Raw genomic sequence first — 20,799 nt, forward strand, 5'->3', positions numbered from 1 at the left:
ACAGTGTTCAAAGTACACACAACAATAATTACAATGAACATCTCAAACCCTTTTTTTTCTTTTGAGATAAAAATGACTATGGTATATTATTTATTTATTCACTGTTCTGCTACAGAGAACATGTAAATGGGATACAATCATTGTGATATGAAAAGGGGTAGAATTAAGTAAGATCAGCTTCTTCCAATTCCTTTTCGTACGTGCTGTCATGAAACAACTGGAAATATGTGATGCATTACATTGTATTGGATGCATGTTCGAAAATAACTGAAACTGAACTGAACTGAAAACTAAACTTACATAAACACATTACTGTCTGAGCAACTAAGATATTCAATTGTGCACACTGAACCTCTCTTAGGCCATGTCTACACTAAGTTGTTTAACCCCTTAAACAAATCATTATTTAGCCTAAGCCCCGTTTCAGCCACACTAAACTATCAATCAATCAATTAATATTTATGTAGCCCTAAATCACAAGTGTCTCAAAGGGCTGCACAAGCGACAACGACATCCTCGGTTCAGATCCTAAACTATCGTTTAAGGTCCCCATCCTCGGACAAATTTTTACATGGGTAAGTCAGCCGTGTAATTCATGAATCTCCGGCCGGCACTTAGCTTTTTGTATGGACTCATTGATCGTTTACAAAGTGAGTTCGGAGAGTAAGTGACGCCAGAAAGACCTCGCCCACACAGGAAGTGACATCAGAAAGAACACGCCACAGCCAGCTTCATAATAAAGCTCGGAGCTAACCACTGGAAATATGAAGGCGAGTCATCCAGACATGCTGTGTTTCTCCTTCGTCTACATGTACAGACACTTGTGGAAATCACACATGAATACCTTAAGAGAAAGCGATTAAAACTATTTGGGATAAAACATTTCTCAGACGACAAGAGAATGTCCGGCCGGGTCAGCTGTGATGCTACTTAGCAAAAAACTCATTTGTCGAAGGAGAGAACGAGAATGCGAGCTCCCGTGGATGTGATTAAAAAAAAGGTAGCGTGTGCTTTGTATTACCTGGCCGTCGAGGAAAACAGCGAATGCTTTTGGACTGGCAAAGCAGACTGTATCAGTTATTGTCCGCCATGTATGTCGCAGACTGGACGTCTAGTTATTGTCCGCCATGTATGTCGCAGACTGGACGTCTAGGTCACCAAAAACGAATGGACAATGAAGGTAAAGGCAAAAGAGTGAGGAGTGTTCTGACCAGATATCTAGATCCCAAGATTGACTAATGTTAAATGTTCTTTATCACATTGTTTACGTGTCTAATAAAGATTTGATTAATTTATGATGTCTCAGGTGTGGTTCACTACAATAGGGCCCCACAGCACACGGGATTCCAGTTAATATAAATACCACAACACTGGATATTATTCAGATAAGTTACATTTAAGAACTCGCACACAAAGCAACACTGGAGATGACTATGACGTGCGCATGCGTACTACGTCGCGTTGCGCCAGCGGACGGAGGGGGCGGGGGTCTTAAACGGTGGCATTGTTGTGTATGGACACAGATAAGGTTAGGTGATATTTACCCTGGATAACCTTATACGAATTAGTGTAAACGGGGCCGTAGAACAGAGAGTTCTATACTAAGAGGAATACGAGACGGAGGTGTTTTTACGGCACGTTCAAGCACCGCTGAACATAATAGGTCGCCACAACGCACACCGAATTAATAGATAGTAGTAAAATATTTTATTTTTTACAGACTTTTCATTTAAATAAATCCTAAAGCGATACAGTACAACCCAATATTTAAAACAATAAAAGATAGTCTATTATGTTGTAATGGCTTATTACTAAACATTGAAAATAGTGGGTTTTGTAACAATGTGTATATTCATATTAGTTAGTTTAAAAAAAATATATATACTTGGTCAAAAGATTTAATTGTGTGTGTAAGTACTTTTTGAGCACATTCAACGATACCGCGATAATAATGATCACTGTGATCATTTTAAACACAATAACCGTAATGTGAAATTTTAGTTAGTTACTCGTACTACCATTCACGGTGGCATCGGTGCCATTATGGAACTGGTTTCCGGTGCCCATCCCTACGCATGACTTTTATGTGCTAACGTCGAAAGCCCAGTCATTAGCATTTTCACAATTTTATTGGCTCTTTAATGGATCAGTCACCATGAAGATTGGCTGTAGTTGGTTGGTACATTTTGGCTTGTGTCCCAGAGGAAATTAGGTGCACAATGTTCTATTGTTTTGAGTGAGGTGTCAATCAAATGTTTGCAGTTCATAGTTGTTTATGTAGCACCATGTGGCTAAGCCATCCATACTAACCAAATTCACGATACATTTTTTGTGTAAGAATTATGCGCCTTTGACAGAAATGATGGAAGTATGTATGTTTAGGGTTAGAGGTAGACTAACCATTTTACTGGAATACATTTATTAGCTTACAGTCAACGCAACATGACCTTATTTCTCTGCAACACTGAGGAATTCATGTCCATGTTTTGGAATAATCTTTTGTGTTGAAAGAGTTAACTGTATTCTGGAATCTAAACTTTCCAATAATGTAAACCACACCGAGTAAAGTAAAGAGTGGGCAGTGTTAAAGCCCGATTATGTATGAGAATAGGTTTGTTGGATCGTTAGGGGTTAACTGGCTCAAGTCAAGCCACATCATTTGCAAGCACACCAGGCTTCTATAGGAATAAGACACACAGAGAAGAGTTAATATTAACCAAACCACACGGTAAGTGGGAACACACCCAAAAACAAATAACTGAACTCTAAGGGAACAAACAATCCTTTAGGTGTATTTATCTCCATCTTTCACGACCAGTTAAATACTTACTGTATGCTTTCGGCAAAAGAATCATTCCTGATAGTTTATATGGGTCTATTAAACCCCCGGATGTTTCTCACAAGTGTAAAGTATTTTCATATATTAAGGCGTTACACACAAAATACATGAAAATGTAACATTAATAATTTTTTTTACAGAAAAAGCGCACAATTTAATATTGAGATTGTGACAGGGCTTTATGTCAAATGTAGGCTTTGTGTCACGGATGGCCAAAATTCTGCATTCAAAAGTGGGAGAATGTGGATGACAACAGCATTGACACATGCATTCCAATGTATAGCAGAAATCACACCATACTTGTAGCATCATAAAGTTTACCAACAAAAATTACAAGATGAGTGAGTCAAGCTAAAAGGAACGAACATCAATGAACAGCTGACAAAACATAATGCTGATATTAGGACCCTCCTTTTAAGAGGTAGAAGTCCACCCAGATCCTTTAGTTCTAAGTCTGTCTAAAATGATTGGAGGTGAATAAAATTTAAGATTAACAATGTATTCTACAACTATGGCATAAGTACAAACAGTAACAGTACCAGCGCTGGGAGAGCGAACCAAGCCGTTTTAAGTTCAAAGCAATCTCTAAAATGGTCGCCCGCCTCTCATGCTTTTGTCAACCTTGCTGATGTTAAATAGCAGACAGCATCAATACATTTTCTTAGATTGTGCTACTACCAAGAATGTATCGGACCAGATGCAGGTTTGAAGCAAAGAAAGACCGGTGGCAGAGAGTTTTTTCGAAGGAATTTTCGGATGAAGAAAAATGGAAACAAAACTTTCGAATGTCTCGGAGTTCATTCAAAAACTGTCAATTGATGGAAGGAGTTTTAAATCCGAAAGAAAAGACAGCTGCCCTGGGTTAGACTGAAGGAAGTGTGGCTGCCAATTTGCGCCTAAAGCCCCTCCGACCACCACCAAAGATTCATACACATTATACGGCACTGGGAGCAAGGGTGATGTGTGTTGCCCAAAAACACACCGGCAGTGACTTGGATGCCAGAGGCGGGGATGGAACCTGCAACCCCACAAGTTGCTGGCACGGCCCCTGTACACACCATGCCACGCTGTAGTCCATGTGACTTAAGGAAGCAGGAGAAATTCAAGGCACTCGCTCTGAGTGCCTTGAATTTCTCCTGCTTCCTTAAGTCACGGTTGGTGATCTACCAACTGTAAAGAGCAACTGCACTTTTTTTGGGAATTTTGCTTATCGTTCACAATCATATAAGACATGATGACGGGTGTATTTTTTTTAATGCATTCTAACTCGTAAATAAAAGTCTGTTTACAGCGTAGCCAATTGGAGGTCCTCTATTTTGCCCATAAAACCCAGTAAAAAAACATCCAAATGGCACCAACAATACTACATTTACATTGTGTGACTTAAATATTAATCAAGTGTGAGTGGTATTGTTATTATAAGTGCTAATGCAGACAAACTATTCATAGCGGCGCCGTGATCACAAGCTTGAGTGCCAATGTTGACATGATTGACTGACTGATAGCTGCTTCATCGCTTTGCTTGTGAAAATTTATTGTAGATCATAAATCATGCCTCTCAGCTGGATAGTAGAAGTAAGAGGACATACTCCGACAAGTTTGTACACTTTGATAGCCAATTTAGAAGCGGGATTTAGCAAGAACGACACGAAAAGACGCTTGGTTCAACCTCGCTTTTCTTTGCGAGGGTGATAAATCCTTCTTAATCTTAAATGGGAATATAGGAGCGTCCTAATGACAGCAGACCTTGCACAGGAAGTGATGTTTTATTATTATGTTTGTTGGCTCTCATTAAAGTCTGCAGTGAGTAGTAATCAGTGAAAAAATAGACAAGGTCATGATGCATTTTTTTAAATCAATGCGCCCCATATGCTTAAAATGAGCTAAATATGTAAATATTAAATGTTATTATAAATGTGCCCGTTACTAAATTACATATATACTTACATCATGTATATGAAACCTTAATGGAGGTGTTTGAATGTTGTTTTAAGGGCTTTATAGGCAGAATAGAGCAACTACTATAGTCTCCACTGTAAGCAGACTTTTGATCATATTTATTTAATATTTAGCATGCATTAAAAAAAATACATCCATCGTCATGTCTTTCATAATGATTGTGAACGATAGGCAAAATTCCCCAAAATGTGCAGTTCCCTTTTAAGTTATATGGAGGACCGGAGAAAGGAACAGACTTGGTGCAGCTTAAACTCGCCAACCATCAACAACTCTACTATAATAAAAGATTAAAGGCCCTGTCCACATGCCACGTTAAAAAAAGAAATGCACAATGTCAGATCAACAAGAACTCAAGTCCAGATAGGAATGGGTCACTGATGATACAATGCCTCACCACAAATGGCACTTTAACCAGACACAGACAGAGACACTGGAATAAATCCCTTTACAACTCCATTGACATAACTATCGAGTAGATGGTTAAAAAAAAAAACTCTCCTGAACAAATGCAGTCAATTCTGGGCGTCAGAGTTGCCACAGACGTGTGGTTATAATATTTTTTCAGCTCTGAGGATATCTGGAGTACATTCCCAGTAACCAAAACCATCGGATATAAAGATTGGATATGACAGAAGAAGCACTCGTTCTTCTGGTAGTACCAACTTGACATTGTTGTAAACTGGTAATATTGAAAATAAAGTGACACGTGTAATAATATTAAAGGTGTATGTCTGTCTGCTGCACGTCTACTTGCTAAAGGTTGATGAGGTTTTGTTGCCATAGTGCTAATAGCAGTAAAGACAGCACAAACACACAGCCTTGTTGTTTACCATTGTTGTTAACAGCTGTGGCGTGCGGTTGGCACGGCAGATTTCATGGTTATCAAAAAGTAACTGCTTGCAGACATTTATTTTATTATGTATTCATTATCAGACGTTTCTACTCTGGAACACCTTGCCGAAAAACTATTGTTTCAAGCCAGCCAGAATGCCGTTGCCATGTGGATGAAAGGCTGAAATGATACAATACAGTTCCCACCAAAAAAAATGTATGTTTAACCTGATGAAGCAACACAATTTATCCATTAAATACATGTATAAGTTGTGTGATTATGTCAAAATATTTCATTATTAACATGTATCCTTTTCTTACTCTTAATATTTAATTAGGTGATTAGCCTTATTTTAACATGATTATTCCTTCTAATTCCTTAACACTAAACAAGCTGTCATTTTTTAAACTCAAAATGTAATTACTTATCCATTATTTTTCCCAAAACCTTCCTTCTCTTCTTGAAACAGGAAGTGTACACAATTTCCTTTCCTTCTTGACACAGGAAGTATACACAATTTAAATGACAAAATGTATGCAAACACAATATTGGATTCAAGGATTCAAATAGAGCTTCAATTCAAGGTCTACTTGCATTACCACGACCAATAACTAATTCAATGAAAAGCACTGTTGTACACAGAGGCATTTTTAATAGAGATGTCCCATAAAATCGGCCTGCCGATATTATCGGCCTATAAATGCGTTGAAATGTAATATCGGAAATTATCGGTATCGGCTTTTGTATTATCGGTATTGTTTTTTTTTTTTTTTAAATCAACATAAAAAAACACAAGATACACTTACAATTAGTGCACCAACCCAAAAAACCTCCCTCCCTCTCATTCACACAAAAGGGTTGTTTCTTTCTGTTATTAATATTCTGGTTCCTACATTATATATCAATATATATCAATACAGTCTGCAAGGGATACAATCCGTAAGCACACATGATTGTGCGAGCTGCTGGTCCACTAATAGTACTAACCTTTAACAGTTAATTTTACTAATTTTCATTAATTACTAGTTTCTATGTAACTGTTTTTATATTGTTTTACTTTCTTTTTTATTCAAGAAAATGTTTTTAATGTATTTATCTTATTTTATTTTAAAAGTACCTTATCTTCACCATACCTGGTTGTCCAAATTAGGCATAATAATGTGTTAATTCCACAACTGTATATATCGGTTGATATCGGTAATTAAAGAGTTGGACAATATCGGAATATCGGATATCGGCAAAAAGCCATTATCCAACATCCCTAATTTTTAATTATGGAATACTCTTCATTTAAATATTAGGACTATACCCAGTATTAAAAAAAAGCATTTAAGGAACATGTAAAGTCACTTTTTAGATTTAAGAGTTAATCTTTCAAGTTATCAGTTTGCGAACTTTTTCTTTTTTTCTCTTTCCTTTCTTTTATTCTAACTGGATTTGCGTATGTTCTGTAACTGGATCTGTGTACTGTTATTGTTTTTATTATTTTGAGAATTTTCTTTTCCCTTTCTTTTATTGTAACTGGATCTGTGTATGTTCTGTAACTATCTTTGTACTGTTATTTTATTATTTGGAGAATTGTATTTTTCTTTTCCTTTGTCCTTTCTTTTATTTGTAATTGGATTTGTGTATGTTTTGTAATTGGATCTTTGAACTTTTGAAAAGGACCCCCAGGAAGACTAGCCTGGCGTTTGTGCGTCGGCTAATGGGATTCCTCAATAAACAATAGTTCATTTGAACTTTTGTAAGTGTTAACATGTAAAACATATGGTGTGAACAAAGTATCAGTTATAATAGACATTGAGAAAGGGTAGGATTAAAAACGATTTGCACCACATTTTTAAAATTTCGCATCACAAAGCTTCCAAATGTCGAAAATGACTCACTGCAGTTGGTAAAAGTAACAACACAGCTGCACCGCTTACTTCCGGGTTGTGAGCCAATGAGATTGAGACACAACAGAGGAACTCACCAACCGGTGCGCATCATTCACAAAAGCATGCCTTTATCTTATTACAGTAAAACAACGACATTACAACATGTCAGCTCGGTCAAACATGCAAAACAACGCAATTTAAGGAACCATACATCATTATCTAAAAAAAAATGTGTATCAGCAATAGCTATCAATCTTGTAAACTCACTTACAGCCACAAACTAGTAACAAAGAATACTAAGTCTGGACACACAGTGTGCATTCTTATAATTTACATAAATAGCAGTACTATACAAAATAATTAGTTATGAACAAGGTAACGTCACTAAACAAAACTGGCTGCTCTCAGAGCGAAACGCTACAGTTGCACACAAAAACTCGTCCGCCTTAAGTCATTTTACAGAATAACTAAATCCTCAGTAGTGAATTATCTATTTTGCACAAGAAGTCACACCATAAGCCACGTCCAATGACAGTAGAGCCTTCTCTGTTCGATAGCAATGGTGCTAACATTAGCTAACACGTTAGCTGTCATCGACTGTGTCAACGGCAGGGCGAGAAGGAAAGTATTTACCAGCAGTGTAATGCAGATGATACGGTCACAGAGAAAGGGTAATATTGCTGATAGTTTCATCGTATAGTGGATGTTGTGTAGGTGATGGTGTTAAGTCGTCCCGGTCTGCCTCGACGCCGCCGCTCTCCTTGCTGCAACAGGAAACAAGCGGCGAACCGATCTTCTGGTGACCACGGAAACGAGGGCGACACTTCCGGGAGGAAATATGGGCTTATGGGAAATGTATTTTCTAAATGACACTAAACAGTGGTTTTTAGGAATGAGAAAACTACTAACATGGCAGTGAACGTAACTGGTCAATGGGAGTTGTAGTATTTTGGTATGGAGCCAGTCAACGGGGCGCCCTGAAGACAACTTTGGAAGAGTTTGGCTTCAAAGGTAAACATAATCCAAACGTCGGAGTGTAAAAAAAGCATAATTTCTTTAGAGAAACTAGATGTAATGGACACGTATCTGTGATTCTTTCTGTTATTCGAAATACGAATTGACAACGTTGGAACTGGGCCATTTTCTCGTCACTTTTTGTTGTAATCTTGAATTTGACATGTTTGACCAAAAGACATTCAAAGCGTGTCACAAAATGAGCATTGTTCAGCATAAACATATTACTTAACGTATAGTTAAGATAGCCTCGCCTAATGGTCAGCACATAAACTTGCTCTTTTATTAAGTAGTCGACTAGATTTAAATGCAAAAACACCACTTAAAGAGCCATTGTGTCTTTTCAATGTGTCATTTTAGGGGCCGATGAACCTAAAATCTATTTTGTTGTTTTATTTTGCTACACCTAAATAACATAAACAACTAGAGAAAAAGACTGCTCGTTCATTACAATGGAATACTTGTCTATGCATCTATCCATCCATTTTCTATACCTGCTGTCCTCATTAGGATCATGGCTGAGCTGGAGCCTATCCCAGTACACTCTAGACTCACCAGCCAATCACAGGACACAAATGGACAAACCATTTACACCTAGAAATGATGTTCGAAACCGGTTCTCCCGATTGTTCTATAAGAAAAGAACGGATTCCATGGATTCAAATCCCTTTTTTAGAACCGGTTCCCGTTATCGAAGCCACTATACCGTATTTTCGCGACTGTAGGGAGCACTGTATTAAAAGACGCCGTGTCAGTTACGGGTGCTATTTCTGTATTTAACGCATAAATAAGGCGCAGCGTATTTTTGGGCGCAGGCATGGTTAAACATACGATATCTTAAAACATACGCTAGCATGCATGGACGCTGTTTTAAAAAGGCAGCAGGAGCAAAGTTGAGTTTGGTTGTACTTTATTGAAGTATTTTGTACTCACATTAGTTTTTGATCAATACTCATCCACAAATCCATCATAGACCTCATCTTCTGCGTCCAAAATGAACAGCTGGGCAAGTTATCCATCAAACACGCCAGATTCCCTCTCGCCATTTTCAAAGTCAGTCTCGTTGTCCATTAGCATAGCAAGCTAGCACAACAGTAAAAGCCTACTTCTCTTGCCCCGTTGTGCGTATCCATTCGCTACCGTGCTGGTCCCCTTCTTCGCCACAGTGTGCTTCACCGGAATGTCGAAAGTGAGCGGCACCTCGTCCACGTTGGTGATGTGTTTGTCGGCAATTTTTTTATTTACAACGCACATAGCAGCACTATATGCTCACTGGGGGCGTGCCTTTAGCATCCTCTCTCACCTGAAACCTTCACCCTATAACGGCCGCATGCTGTCCTCAGTCACGTCCGCTTTTCCTCCATATAAACAGCGTGCCGGCCCAGTCATATAACATCTATGGCTTTTGGAACTCAGTGCACACACAACAACCTATCTGGATTCGATAAGAGATTCGATAAGGTATCGGTTCGATAATGGGCTCGAACTCGATAATTTCTTAACGAACATCATCCCTATTCACACCTATGAACAATTTAAAGTCTCCAACAGATCATGCAAACTTCACACAGATTGCTAGCCACTACAAGCTGCCTTCTGAACACTGTAAACTAAAAAATAAGAACAATAACGCTGTCCTTCTGGCAGGTTATTGTGTAATCCGGTGGGCTTGTCTCAGTATGTGATTGATCCTCTTTCTCCTTCCCAGTAGGAGACAGAGATCAGGGCAGGTAGGGGACATGGATTTGCACCTGTCGAGGATGGACTGAAGTGGTAGAAACATCCCCTGAAGCGCCGCTTTTAGTGCAACTATGGTAAGAATCCACACGCAAAAAGAGCAACAGGGTTACAAATCAGCGGTTAGTTTTGGGAATGCCCCTTCTGCTACCAGATTGTGGTTCTTCTCCCAAGAGTCAAGGTCATTGGAGACTATAACAAGTCTAATTGTTAAGAAGATTAAGTAGAATGTTGAATTCAATCCCAGCATTAATATTTTATGGGCTCAAGCTGTCCATAGGGGGTTCACAGTGTGGCACCAACTCACAGATGGAGGAAGTGCAAGATTTTCTCCACTGGTACCTTCTGATATTTATCGCATTAGCCCATATAATGATTGCACAATGCACTTATTATTGTTTTTGTTTTATAAAATCGCTAATTAGATATGATATCTTGAGAAAAACAGTTGAACCTGTTAATACATATGAGTAAAAATATGATATGTAAAGAGTACGAAAATATGTTACACTTACTTTGGTCAAATTTTACTCAAGTAAAATAATGTGTAAAAATTAGGGCTGTCAAAGTTATCGCGATAATAACGCGTTAACTATAAGTTCCTTTAACGCGATCATTTTTTTTTTACGTACGATTAAAGTTTTTGACCCCCAGCCCGTTCCGTAGTTTGGGGAAATGTGTAATGGCGTGTAGTTACTGTTTAACCACAGGCTCGAAAATAGTTAGCGGAACTGCACAAAGAAAGGAATACCTTATGGAAATCTCATATTCAAAGCCATGGCAAGTCGTTCTCCGGACAAGACAAGACAATTTTACCTTCAATCGCCGTGAGACGACATAATTGGACCGAATGCTGAGTGCACATTGCTGTTTGCAGTGAGGAGAAGCTTCACGTTCGTGTTTGGATTACAGTTAAGTGCATTTCTAACATAAAATGTAGATTGTTACTCGAACTGATTTAGTAAGATGGAATACAAGCTCAGCAGAAACAAAGACGGTAGAAAGGAAGTCCAAAGTCACTTTTATCTGAGATTTTCGTCAAAACCTGTCAAGTCTTTTCTCATACCAATTGCACACATCCGGTTGGCGGCTTCATAATAATAGCGCTACGTTTCACATCCGGTATAACCAACAAAACAACAAAAAATCGTTTGTTGTTCTGTGTGTGTTCTATGAACAAATACATCACACACACTCAATTCTGCAGAGTGATATACGGAAAAAAAGAATAGTGTGTTATGCACAATGTTTAGCCGTACTATTTCCAAGACGGCATATGAAAATCGGGAGAAACGTTTGATAAAATTCTTTGAGAAAACCGAAGTACCACTTGTAAAAAATATTTTTTTCTGTTTAGTCGTTGCCGTGCGTTGGTTGAAAAAGTTTGTCTTCAGTTTACAATCACTGCCGCTTTGCCCATGTGTTCATTGGGGATGTAGTAATACAGTGGAATTCTTTGTTGAATAACGCAAGTCTCTGTGTTCTTATTGTAAAAATGTAATGTCGACAACCGCTTATATGGGGCGGCATGGCGTAGTGGGTAGAGCAACCGTGCCAGAAACCTGAGGGTTGCAGGTTCGCTCCCCGCCTCTTACCATCCAAAAATCGCTGCCGTTGTGTCCTTGGGCGGGACACTTCACCCTTTGCCCCCGGTGCCACTCACACCGGTGAATTGAATGATGAATGATAGGTGGTGGTCGGAGGGGCCGTTGGCGCAAAATTGCAGCCACGCTTCCGTCAGTCTACCCCAGGGCAGCTGTGGCTATGAAAGTAGCTTACCACCACCAGGTGTGAATGATTGATGGGTTCTACATGTAAAGCGACTTTGGGTACTTAGAAAAGCGCTATATAAATCCCAGTTATTATTATTATTATTATATTGAGGTCAATCAGCTAGTCCAATGGGCGTGGACCTAAACAGGTTCCACTGTAACTGATTATCCAGATGACGTCACAAAAACGTGCCCTTTGCCAACACATGACACTTTTTAAGACATCTTCATCGCTCTTCTCTCTGCTCCCATTTCTGCTTTTAACATCTTTTCCCGTTTCGCATTGATTTTTTTGTTTGTTTTTCCAGCTGATTTTGTCCCTCTACTGTTATACGCCGGTGGGCAGGTTGCTCTCTGCACTTTAATTGGACATTTAATTAGATCACAGTTTTAGTCCAATTAGACTCCGAGGTGTGGGGGAAAGGGGGTGAGAGGGCGAAGAGGAAAACGTCCCCAAGCTGATCTCGGTCTCTCCTTCCTCTTTCTCTTCCTTCATCTGTCTTTTTTTGTCTGCCACGCCGTCTTTCTCCCCCGTCCCTCCGCAGGGCTCCTCATTAGTGATATAATGGGAGGACACAGAGCACACAGCTTTCCCCTCCTCTAAGAGTGACGCAAGCAGCATCTAAAACACACAGACAACAGACACTGATGTTTGCTGCTCACTTTTGAACACATTGTATGCTTCTTTTCTTTTTATTAAAGTTGATTTGGCTGCTAACACCATGATGTGCTATGCTAAATACAAACCCCATTTCCATATGAGTTGGGAAATTGTGTTGGATGTAAATATAAACGGAATACAATGATTTGCAAATCTTTTTCAAACCATATTCAATTGAATGCACTACAAAGACAAACTCATACATTTTTTTTTTTTTGCAAATAATAATTAACTTAGAATTTCATGGCTGCAACACGTGCCAAAGTAGTTGGGAAAGGGCATGTTCACCACTGTGTTACATGGCCTTTCCTTTTAACAACACTCAGTAAACGTTTGGGAACTGAGGAGACACATTTTTTAAGCTTCTCAGGTGGAATTCTTTCCCATTCTTGCTTGATGTACAGCTTAAGTTGTTCAACAGTCCGGGGGTCTCCGTTGTGGTATTTTAGGCTTCATAATGCGCCACACATTTTCAATACGAGACAGGTCTGGACTACAGGCAGGCCTGTCTAGTACCCGCACTCTGCTACTATGAAGCCACGTTGATGTAACACGTGGCTTGGCATTGTCTTGCTGAAATAAGCAGGGGCGTCCATGGTAACGTTGCTTGGATGGCAACATATGTTGCTCCAAAACCTGTATGTACCTTTCAGCATTAATGGCGCCTTCACAAATGTGTAAGTTACCCATGTCTTGGGCACTAATACACCCCCATACCATCACAGATGCTGGCTTTTCAACTTTGCGCCTATAACAATCCAGATGGTTCTTTTCCTCTTTGGTCCGGAGGACACGACGTCCACAGTTTCCAAAAACAATTTGAAATGTGGACTCGTCAGACCACAGAACACTTATCCACTTTGTATCAGTCCATCTTAGATGAGCTCAGGCCCAGCGAAGCCGACGGCGTTTCTGGGTGTTGTTGATAAACGGTTTTCGCCTTGCATAGGAGAGTTTTAACTTGCACTTACAGATGTAGCGACCAACTGTAGTTACTGACAGTGGGTTTCTGAAGTGTTCCTGAGCCCATGTGGTGATATCCTTTACACACTGATGTCGCTTGTTGATGCAGTACAGCCTGAGGGATCGAAGGTCACGGGCTTAGCTGCTTACGTGCAGTGATTTCTCCAGATTCTCTGAACCCTTTGATGATATTACAGACCGTAGATGGTGAAATCCCTAAATTCCTTGCAATAGCTGGTTGAGAAAGGTTTTTCTTAAACTGTTCAACAATTTACTCACGCATTTGTTGACAAAGTGGTGACCCTCGCCCCATCCTTGTTTGTGAATGAGTGAGCATTTCATGGAATCTACTTTTATACCCAATCATGGCACCCACCTGTTCCCAATTTGCCTGTTCACCTGTGGGATGTTCCAAATAAGTGTTTGATGAGCATTCCTCAACTGTATCAGTATTTATTGCTACCTTTCCCAACTTCTTTGTCACGTGTTGCTGGCATCAAATTCTAAAGTTAATGATTATTTGCAAAAAAAAAAAATGTTTATCAGTTTGAACATCAAATATGTTGTCTTTGTAGCATATTAAACTGAATATGAGTTGAAAATGATTTGCAAATCATTGTATTCCGTTTATATTTACATCTAACACAATTTCCCAACTCATATGGAAACGGGGTTTGTATTTAGGGTCAGAGGCTCTTATCAACACTGCTGGACAGACGTTAGTATCGACCAGCAAACGCAACACAAACATCAGTGCAAGATGCAAGGCAGAACTGCAGCTAATGAGAGCAAGATCAGCTTGATTACCAATAGCACAGTCATGCGCAAGCCACTCAACTGCAAGGCTAGTTTACATTCATTTCTGTAGTTCTGCCCTACATCAAAGGGTGGATACAAGAGGTATTGAATGTTGGTTTGTTTGTTAGCAGGATTATGCAAAAACACTGCAGATTTCAACTTTGCCGAGGGGTAGTACATGTGAACATGTACATGGTACATTTTAGGTTGTACTCACAACCATACCGTTTTACAGAAAACAGTTCAATTATGGAAGAGATATGTTGCGTGTGGCTGATAGCTCCTTGGATAATGGTGTTTGCTTTCTAAACCTGGGGACAAGGGTTCAACTCCTATTTAGGATGAGTATTAAAATGACCATTAATATAGTTTTGATTTAAATATTCACTATTTAATTTTATTTTATTTATTTAGCCACTCTGTTCCTTACAGTGTCTGCCAACGAAAACCTCTGTCCGTTGGACAAATGTAATTGAGAACTCCTTCAATAGACCAATCGAGCCATGCTGGTGCACATTGTCTTCTCCCTCACCTGGGGCCTCATGTATTGAAGTTGCGTTGATTTCCTATTAAAAATAGACTTACGTTTAAATCCAAAAAATTTGTACGCAAGAAAAAATCCAGATGTATTAGGTGTGCGTTTGCATAAATCTAAGCATATTTCTCTGTTACATCACAATCAACCTGGAATTGATCCCAGACTCTGCGTGGCTGGTCACGCCCGAACCAAGCCACCTTATAAATATGCAAATTATATAGAAATTAGCCCTGTGCCTGACATCTGCACACTCTGACCAATCACAATTCAGTGTGAGGTGTTTCTTTCCCGTGATACCAGTGAACGACAGAGCTTTCTGCAGTGCAGAACCCCATTTAAAACAATAGTCACTGCAATGATATCTAGGAAAGAGTTTAGAAGAGTTGGTGACACTGATTACTAGGAGTCTGCATCTCTCCCTTAAATGGCGATCCGATACGAATCTCAATACATCGATTTTGATACGATTCACTAAAAAACATTACGATTCGATTCGGTGGGATACGATGCCGATGTTTTGCATGGTGAAAAGAAAATTAAATGTGTTTATTTTTTTAAATAGACACATACAAATCAGGCGATTCCTGGATTTTTTGCAAATAGTAGAACCATCAACTTCAAGGCATTGCAATTAGGGCTGGGCGATATGGCCTTTTATTAATATCTCGATATTTTTGGGCCATGTCACGATACACGATATATATCGCAATATTTTTCCTTAGCCTTGAATGAACACTTGATGCATATAATCACAGCGGTATGATGTGTCTACATTAAAACATTCTTGTTCATACTGCATTAATATATGCTCATTTTAAACTTTCATGCAGAGAGGGAAATCACAACTAAGTCAATTTAGCAAAATTGTATTTATTAAACAGTTATTAAGCAGTGGCACAAACGTTCATGTCATTTCAAAACAGAAAGTGCAAGATTGTCAGAGACATTTTAAAACAAGCTATTAGTGCACTTTTGTGCATGATGTCACTAAGATGACATATCAAAACAACACTAAATTAAAGTGCACTTTTTGTACAACACGCCACTACAATAGTTTAAAACAAATAAAGTGCACTTTTGTGCATGATGTCACACAAGATATTTCAATAACTGTCAAATAGAAATAAGCTGCATAATAGGAAATCAAATAGCAGTGCTGCTACTTTTTGTAACAACGCTTTTGCCGCATAATTGTTCAACATATTCCCGCTTGAAGCCAAACCACCGCCAGACGATGCACCCTGTGCTGTTTTTCTTGGGAATTAATTCTTCCTTCATTTGTTACCAGATTGGCACCTTCTTTCTCTCGTATTACCACTCGCAACGCACTGTTAGCATCACAGCTAATGTTACCCATGTAGCTACCTCTCTGCTCGGGGAGGGCGTGTGACGTTGCACGCGTGACGTATATAAGAAGATGCGCTTGTTTATGTCTCTGTGAGAAGGAGAGACAAGAAAGAGTGGGAAACGCATGCAGTGTAATGCCCGCAGCTAAAAGCAACTGTGTGAGAACATATACTCGAATATCACGATATAGTCATTTTCAATATCGCACAGAGACAAACCCGGGATATATTGAGTACCGTATTTTCCGCACTATAAGCCGCCCCGGGTTATTAGCCGCACCTTCAATGAATGGCATATTTCCAAACTTTGTTCACCTATAAGCCGCCCCGGGTTATAAGCCGCGCCTACGCTGCGCTAAAGGGAATGTCAAAAAAACAGTCAGATAGGTCAGTCAAACTTTAATAATATAATACAAACCAGCGTTCTAACAACTCTGTTCACCCCCAAAATGTAATGTGCAAATGTACAATCACAAAAATTAGTGCAGAGCAATAGCAACATCAATAACTCAACGTTGCTCGAACGTTAATGTCACACAACACACAAAATAAACATTTAAAGCCCACTTTCTGAAGATATTCCTCATCCATAAATCCCTCGAATTCTTCTTCAGTGTCTGAATTAAAAAGTTGGGCGAAAATGGCATCCAAAATGGCCGGCTCCGTCTCGTCGAAGTCATCAGAGTCAAAGTTGCTGTTGTTGTCCAGCAGTTCCGTGAATCCTGCCTTCCGGAAAGCTCAGACCACAGTTGAGACCGATATATCCGCCCAGGCATTTACAATCCACTGGCAGATGTTGGCGTATGTCGTCCGGCGCTGTCTCCCTGTCTTAGTGGCGCAGGTCATCTTGTTGCTTCCTCTACCTACGCACCATTGATTAATTTATGTTCAATTCTCTCGCTGCTGCTCTATTTCCGTGTTCTACTGCGTGACTTATTGCCTTGAGTTTGAATTCTGCGTTGTACGCGTGTCTCTTAATAGGAGCCATTTTGTGGTCTTTACAGATGTAAACACACAAATGAAATGAAACGTAATATCCGCGCACTTCTTCTACGGGGGCGGGTGCTTACCTTAGTGGTTGCTTACAGTAGAAGAAGAAGCGCTTCCTCTTCTATGGGGGCGGGTGCTTACCTTGGCGGTTGCATACCGTAGAAGAAGAAGCGCTTCCTCTTCTACGGGGAAAAAAGATGGCGGCTGTTTACCGTAGTTGCGAGACCTAAACTTTATGAAAATGAATATTAATATTAATCCATATATAAGGCGCACCGGGTTATAAGCCGCACTGCCAGCTTTTGAGAAAATTTGTGGTTTTTAGGTGCGGCTTATAGTGCGGAAAATACGGTATATCGATATATCGCCCAGCCCTAATTGCAATCCATAAATTTGAAGAAAAGAAGATGTGTGAGTTAAAAAATGCAAAGTATGATTAGAACTGTCTTACAGCCGCATTTGACACTGTCAACAACAACATCCTAATCAGTCGCCTTCAATCTACCATCGGTCTCAACAATGCAGCACTACAGTGGTTCAAGTCCTACATCTCCGGTCGGTCAGAATATGTCTCCCTGGGAGGTTCACATTCGCGCACCCTGCCTGTCACCTGCGGTGTACCCCAGGGATCTGTCCTCGGCCCCACCCTGTTCACCTTGTATCTGCTACCCCTTGGCCGTATCATCAGCAGGCATGGAATTTCCTTCCATTGCTATGCTGATGATACGCAGCTCGACCTGCAAACAATGCAAACCTCACCCTCATCTCCAACGGCCCTCTCCATTCTCACCACCTGCCTGGAGGAGATAAAGGCATGGATGAGCATCAACTTCCTGCAGCTCAATAGCTCAAAAACAGTGGTCATGAAAATAGGCACCCCACACCAGATCAACACATGTCCCATAACTAGCATCACCTTCTCTGGACAGAACCTGCCACTCTCCCCAGTAGTCACCAACCTGGGAGTGAAAATGGACCCCCACCTGAACTTTGAAGTCCACATCAACCATCTGTGCAAAACCTCTTTCTTTCATCTCCGCAACATCTCAAGACTCCGCCCCTCACTCACCCCAGCCGACACTGAAAGACTAGTCCATGCCTTCATCTCCTCCAGGCTTGATTACTGCAACGCACATCTCGTCAGGGTCCCCAAAAAGAGCATCAGAAAGCTCCAGTACATTTAAAACAGTGCAGTGAGAATCCTGACGATAGTGTGCAAGCGTGATCATATCACACTTATTCTCAAATCACTCCACTGGCTCCCTATCGCATCCCGGACCCAATTTAAGATTAACCTGCTCACTCACCAATGCATCTACGGCAACGCCACCTCCTACTTCAAGGACCTACAAACCCCATTTCCATATGAGTTCGGAAATTGTGTTAGATGTAAATATAAACGGAATACAATGATTTGCAAATCATTTTCAACCCATATTCAGTTGAATATGCTACAAAGACAACATATTTGACGTTCAAACTGATAAACATTTTTTTTTTTTTGCAAATAATCATCAACTTTAGAATTTGATGCCAGCAACACGTGACAAAGAAGTTGGGAAAGGTGGCAATAAATACTGATAAAGTTGAGGAATGCTCATCAAACCCTTATTTGGAACATCCCACAGGTGAACAGGCAAATTGGGAACATGGTTGGGTATAAAAGTAGATTCCATGAAATGCTCAGTCATTCACAAACAAGGATGGGGCGAGGGTCACCACTTTGTCAACAAATGCGTGAGCAAATTGTTGAACAGTTTAAGAACAACGTTTCTCAACCAGCTATTGCAAGAAATTTAGGGATTTCACCATCTACGGTCCGTAATATCATCAAAGGGTTCAGAGAATCTGGAGAAATCACTGCACGTAAGCAGCTAAGCCTGTGACCTTCGATCCCTCAGGCTATACTGCATCAACAAGCGACATCAGTATGTAAAGGATATCACCACATGGGCTCTGGAACACTTTAGAAACCCACTGTCAGTAACTGCAGTTGGTCGCTACATCTGTAAGTGCAAGTTAAAACTCTCCAATGCAAGGCGAAAACCGTTTATCAACAACACCCAGAAACGCTGTCTGTTTCGCTGGGCCTGAGCTCATCTAAGATGGACTGATACAAAGTGGAAAAGTGTTCTGTGGTCTGACGAGTCCACATTTCAAATTGTTTTTGGAAACTGTGGACGTCGTGTCCTCCGGACCAAAGAGGAAAAGAACCATCCGGATTGTTATAGGCGCAAAGTTGAAAAGCCAGCATCTGTGATGGTATGGGGGTGTATTAGTGCCCAAGACATGGGTAACTTACACATCTGTGAAGGCGCGATTCATGCTGAAAGGTACATACAGCTTTTGGAGCAACATATGTTGCCATCCAAGCAACGTTACCATGGACGCCCCTGCTTATTTCAGCAAGACAATGCCAAGCCACGTGTTACATCAACGTGGCTTCATAGTAAAAGAGTGCGGGTACTAGACTGGCCTGCCTGTAGTCCAGACCTGTCACCCATTGAAAGTGTGTGGCGCATTATGAAGCCTAAAATACCACAACGAAGACCCCCAGACTGTTGAACAACTTAAGCTGTACATCAAGCAAGAATGGGAAAGAATTCCCCGGAGAAGCTTAAAAAATGTGTCTCCTCAGTTCCCAAACGTTTACTGGGTGTTGTTAAAAGGAAAGGCCATGTAACACAGTGGTGAACATGCCCTTTCCCAACTACTTTGGCACGTGTTGCAGCCATGAAATTCTAACTTAATTATTATTTGCAAAAAAAATTATAGTTTATGAGTTTGAACATCAAATATATTGTCTTTGTAGTGCATTCAATTGAATATGGGTTGAAAATTGCAAATCATTGTATTCCGTTTATATTTACATCTAACACAATTTCCCAACTCATATGGAAACGGGGTTTGTAGTTTCCCCTCAACCTCCTACCCGCAACCTCCGCTCCTCAAACACTAACCTCCTCAAACCCATCAGGACAAAGTTACAATCTATAGGCCGCCGGGCTTTCTGCTCGACCGCTCCCGAACTTTGGAACGCTCTCCCTGACCATCTTAGAGCACCACAGTCGGTCGACCATTTTAAGAAGGGACTAAAAACCCACCTTTTTAGCACAGCTTTTATCTAATTTCTCTGCCTTCTTGTTTTTAAATGCACTGTTTGCCTATCTGTTTTATCCAGTGCTTTCATGCTCTTATTTCTATTTTTATCTATGTTTCTGTTTTATCTAGTGTTTATCTAGTGTGTGTCATGATTTCATTTCTATTTTAATTTTTTTAATTATTATATATTCTTACTTTCTATTTTTAATACTTTGTTTTTTTTGTTTTTTTGTTTTTTTGTTTTTTTGTGTCCTGTCCAGCTTCTCAGGCAAATCATATAGTTGATGTAGATGCCCATGTCGGCTGTTCAGATTTGGTGCAGATTTTTTTAATACTTTGTAGCACTTTGAGATTTTAACAAATGTAAAGTG

The 20,799-nt window shown here is 40.0% G+C and overlaps 2 protein-coding genes across 4 annotated transcripts in view; one reads left to right on the forward strand and one right to left on the reverse strand.

Moving 5' to 3' along the window:
• erp44 (endoplasmic reticulum protein 44) overlaps positions 1–8,458 on the reverse strand; it is a 41,073-nt gene extending 32,615 nt beyond the window's left edge. The window contains exon 1 of one of the 2 annotated variants that reach the window (XM_061954978.1): positions 8,141–8,458. In XM_061954978.1, coding sequence (XP_061810962.1) covers positions 8,141–8,200 — 60 coding nt within the window. In that variant the 5' untranslated portion in view covers positions 8,201–8,458. Of the gene's footprint in view, positions 1–1,021; positions 1,245–8,140 lie in introns of those variants that run through there. The other variant, XM_061954986.2, reaches the window with a different exon arrangement.
• invs (inversin) overlaps positions 8,430–20,799 on the forward strand; it is a 96,951-nt gene continuing 84,581 nt past the window's right edge. For both annotated transcript variants that reach the window (XM_061954960.1, XM_061954967.2), the window contains exons 1-2: positions 8,430–8,518; positions 10,230–10,335. In XM_061954960.1, the coding sequence (XP_061810944.1) occupies positions 10,333–10,335 (3 nt within the window). In that variant the 5' untranslated portion in view covers positions 8,430–8,518; positions 10,230–10,332. The remainder of the gene's footprint in view (positions 8,519–10,229; positions 10,336–20,799) is intronic.

This window comes from Nerophis lumbriciformis, linkage group LG04, assembly GCF_033978685.3.
Source record: "Nerophis lumbriciformis linkage group LG04, RoL_Nlum_v2.1, whole genome shotgun sequence".
NCBI lineage: Eukaryota > Metazoa > Chordata > Actinopteri > Syngnathiformes > Syngnathidae > Nerophis > Nerophis lumbriciformis.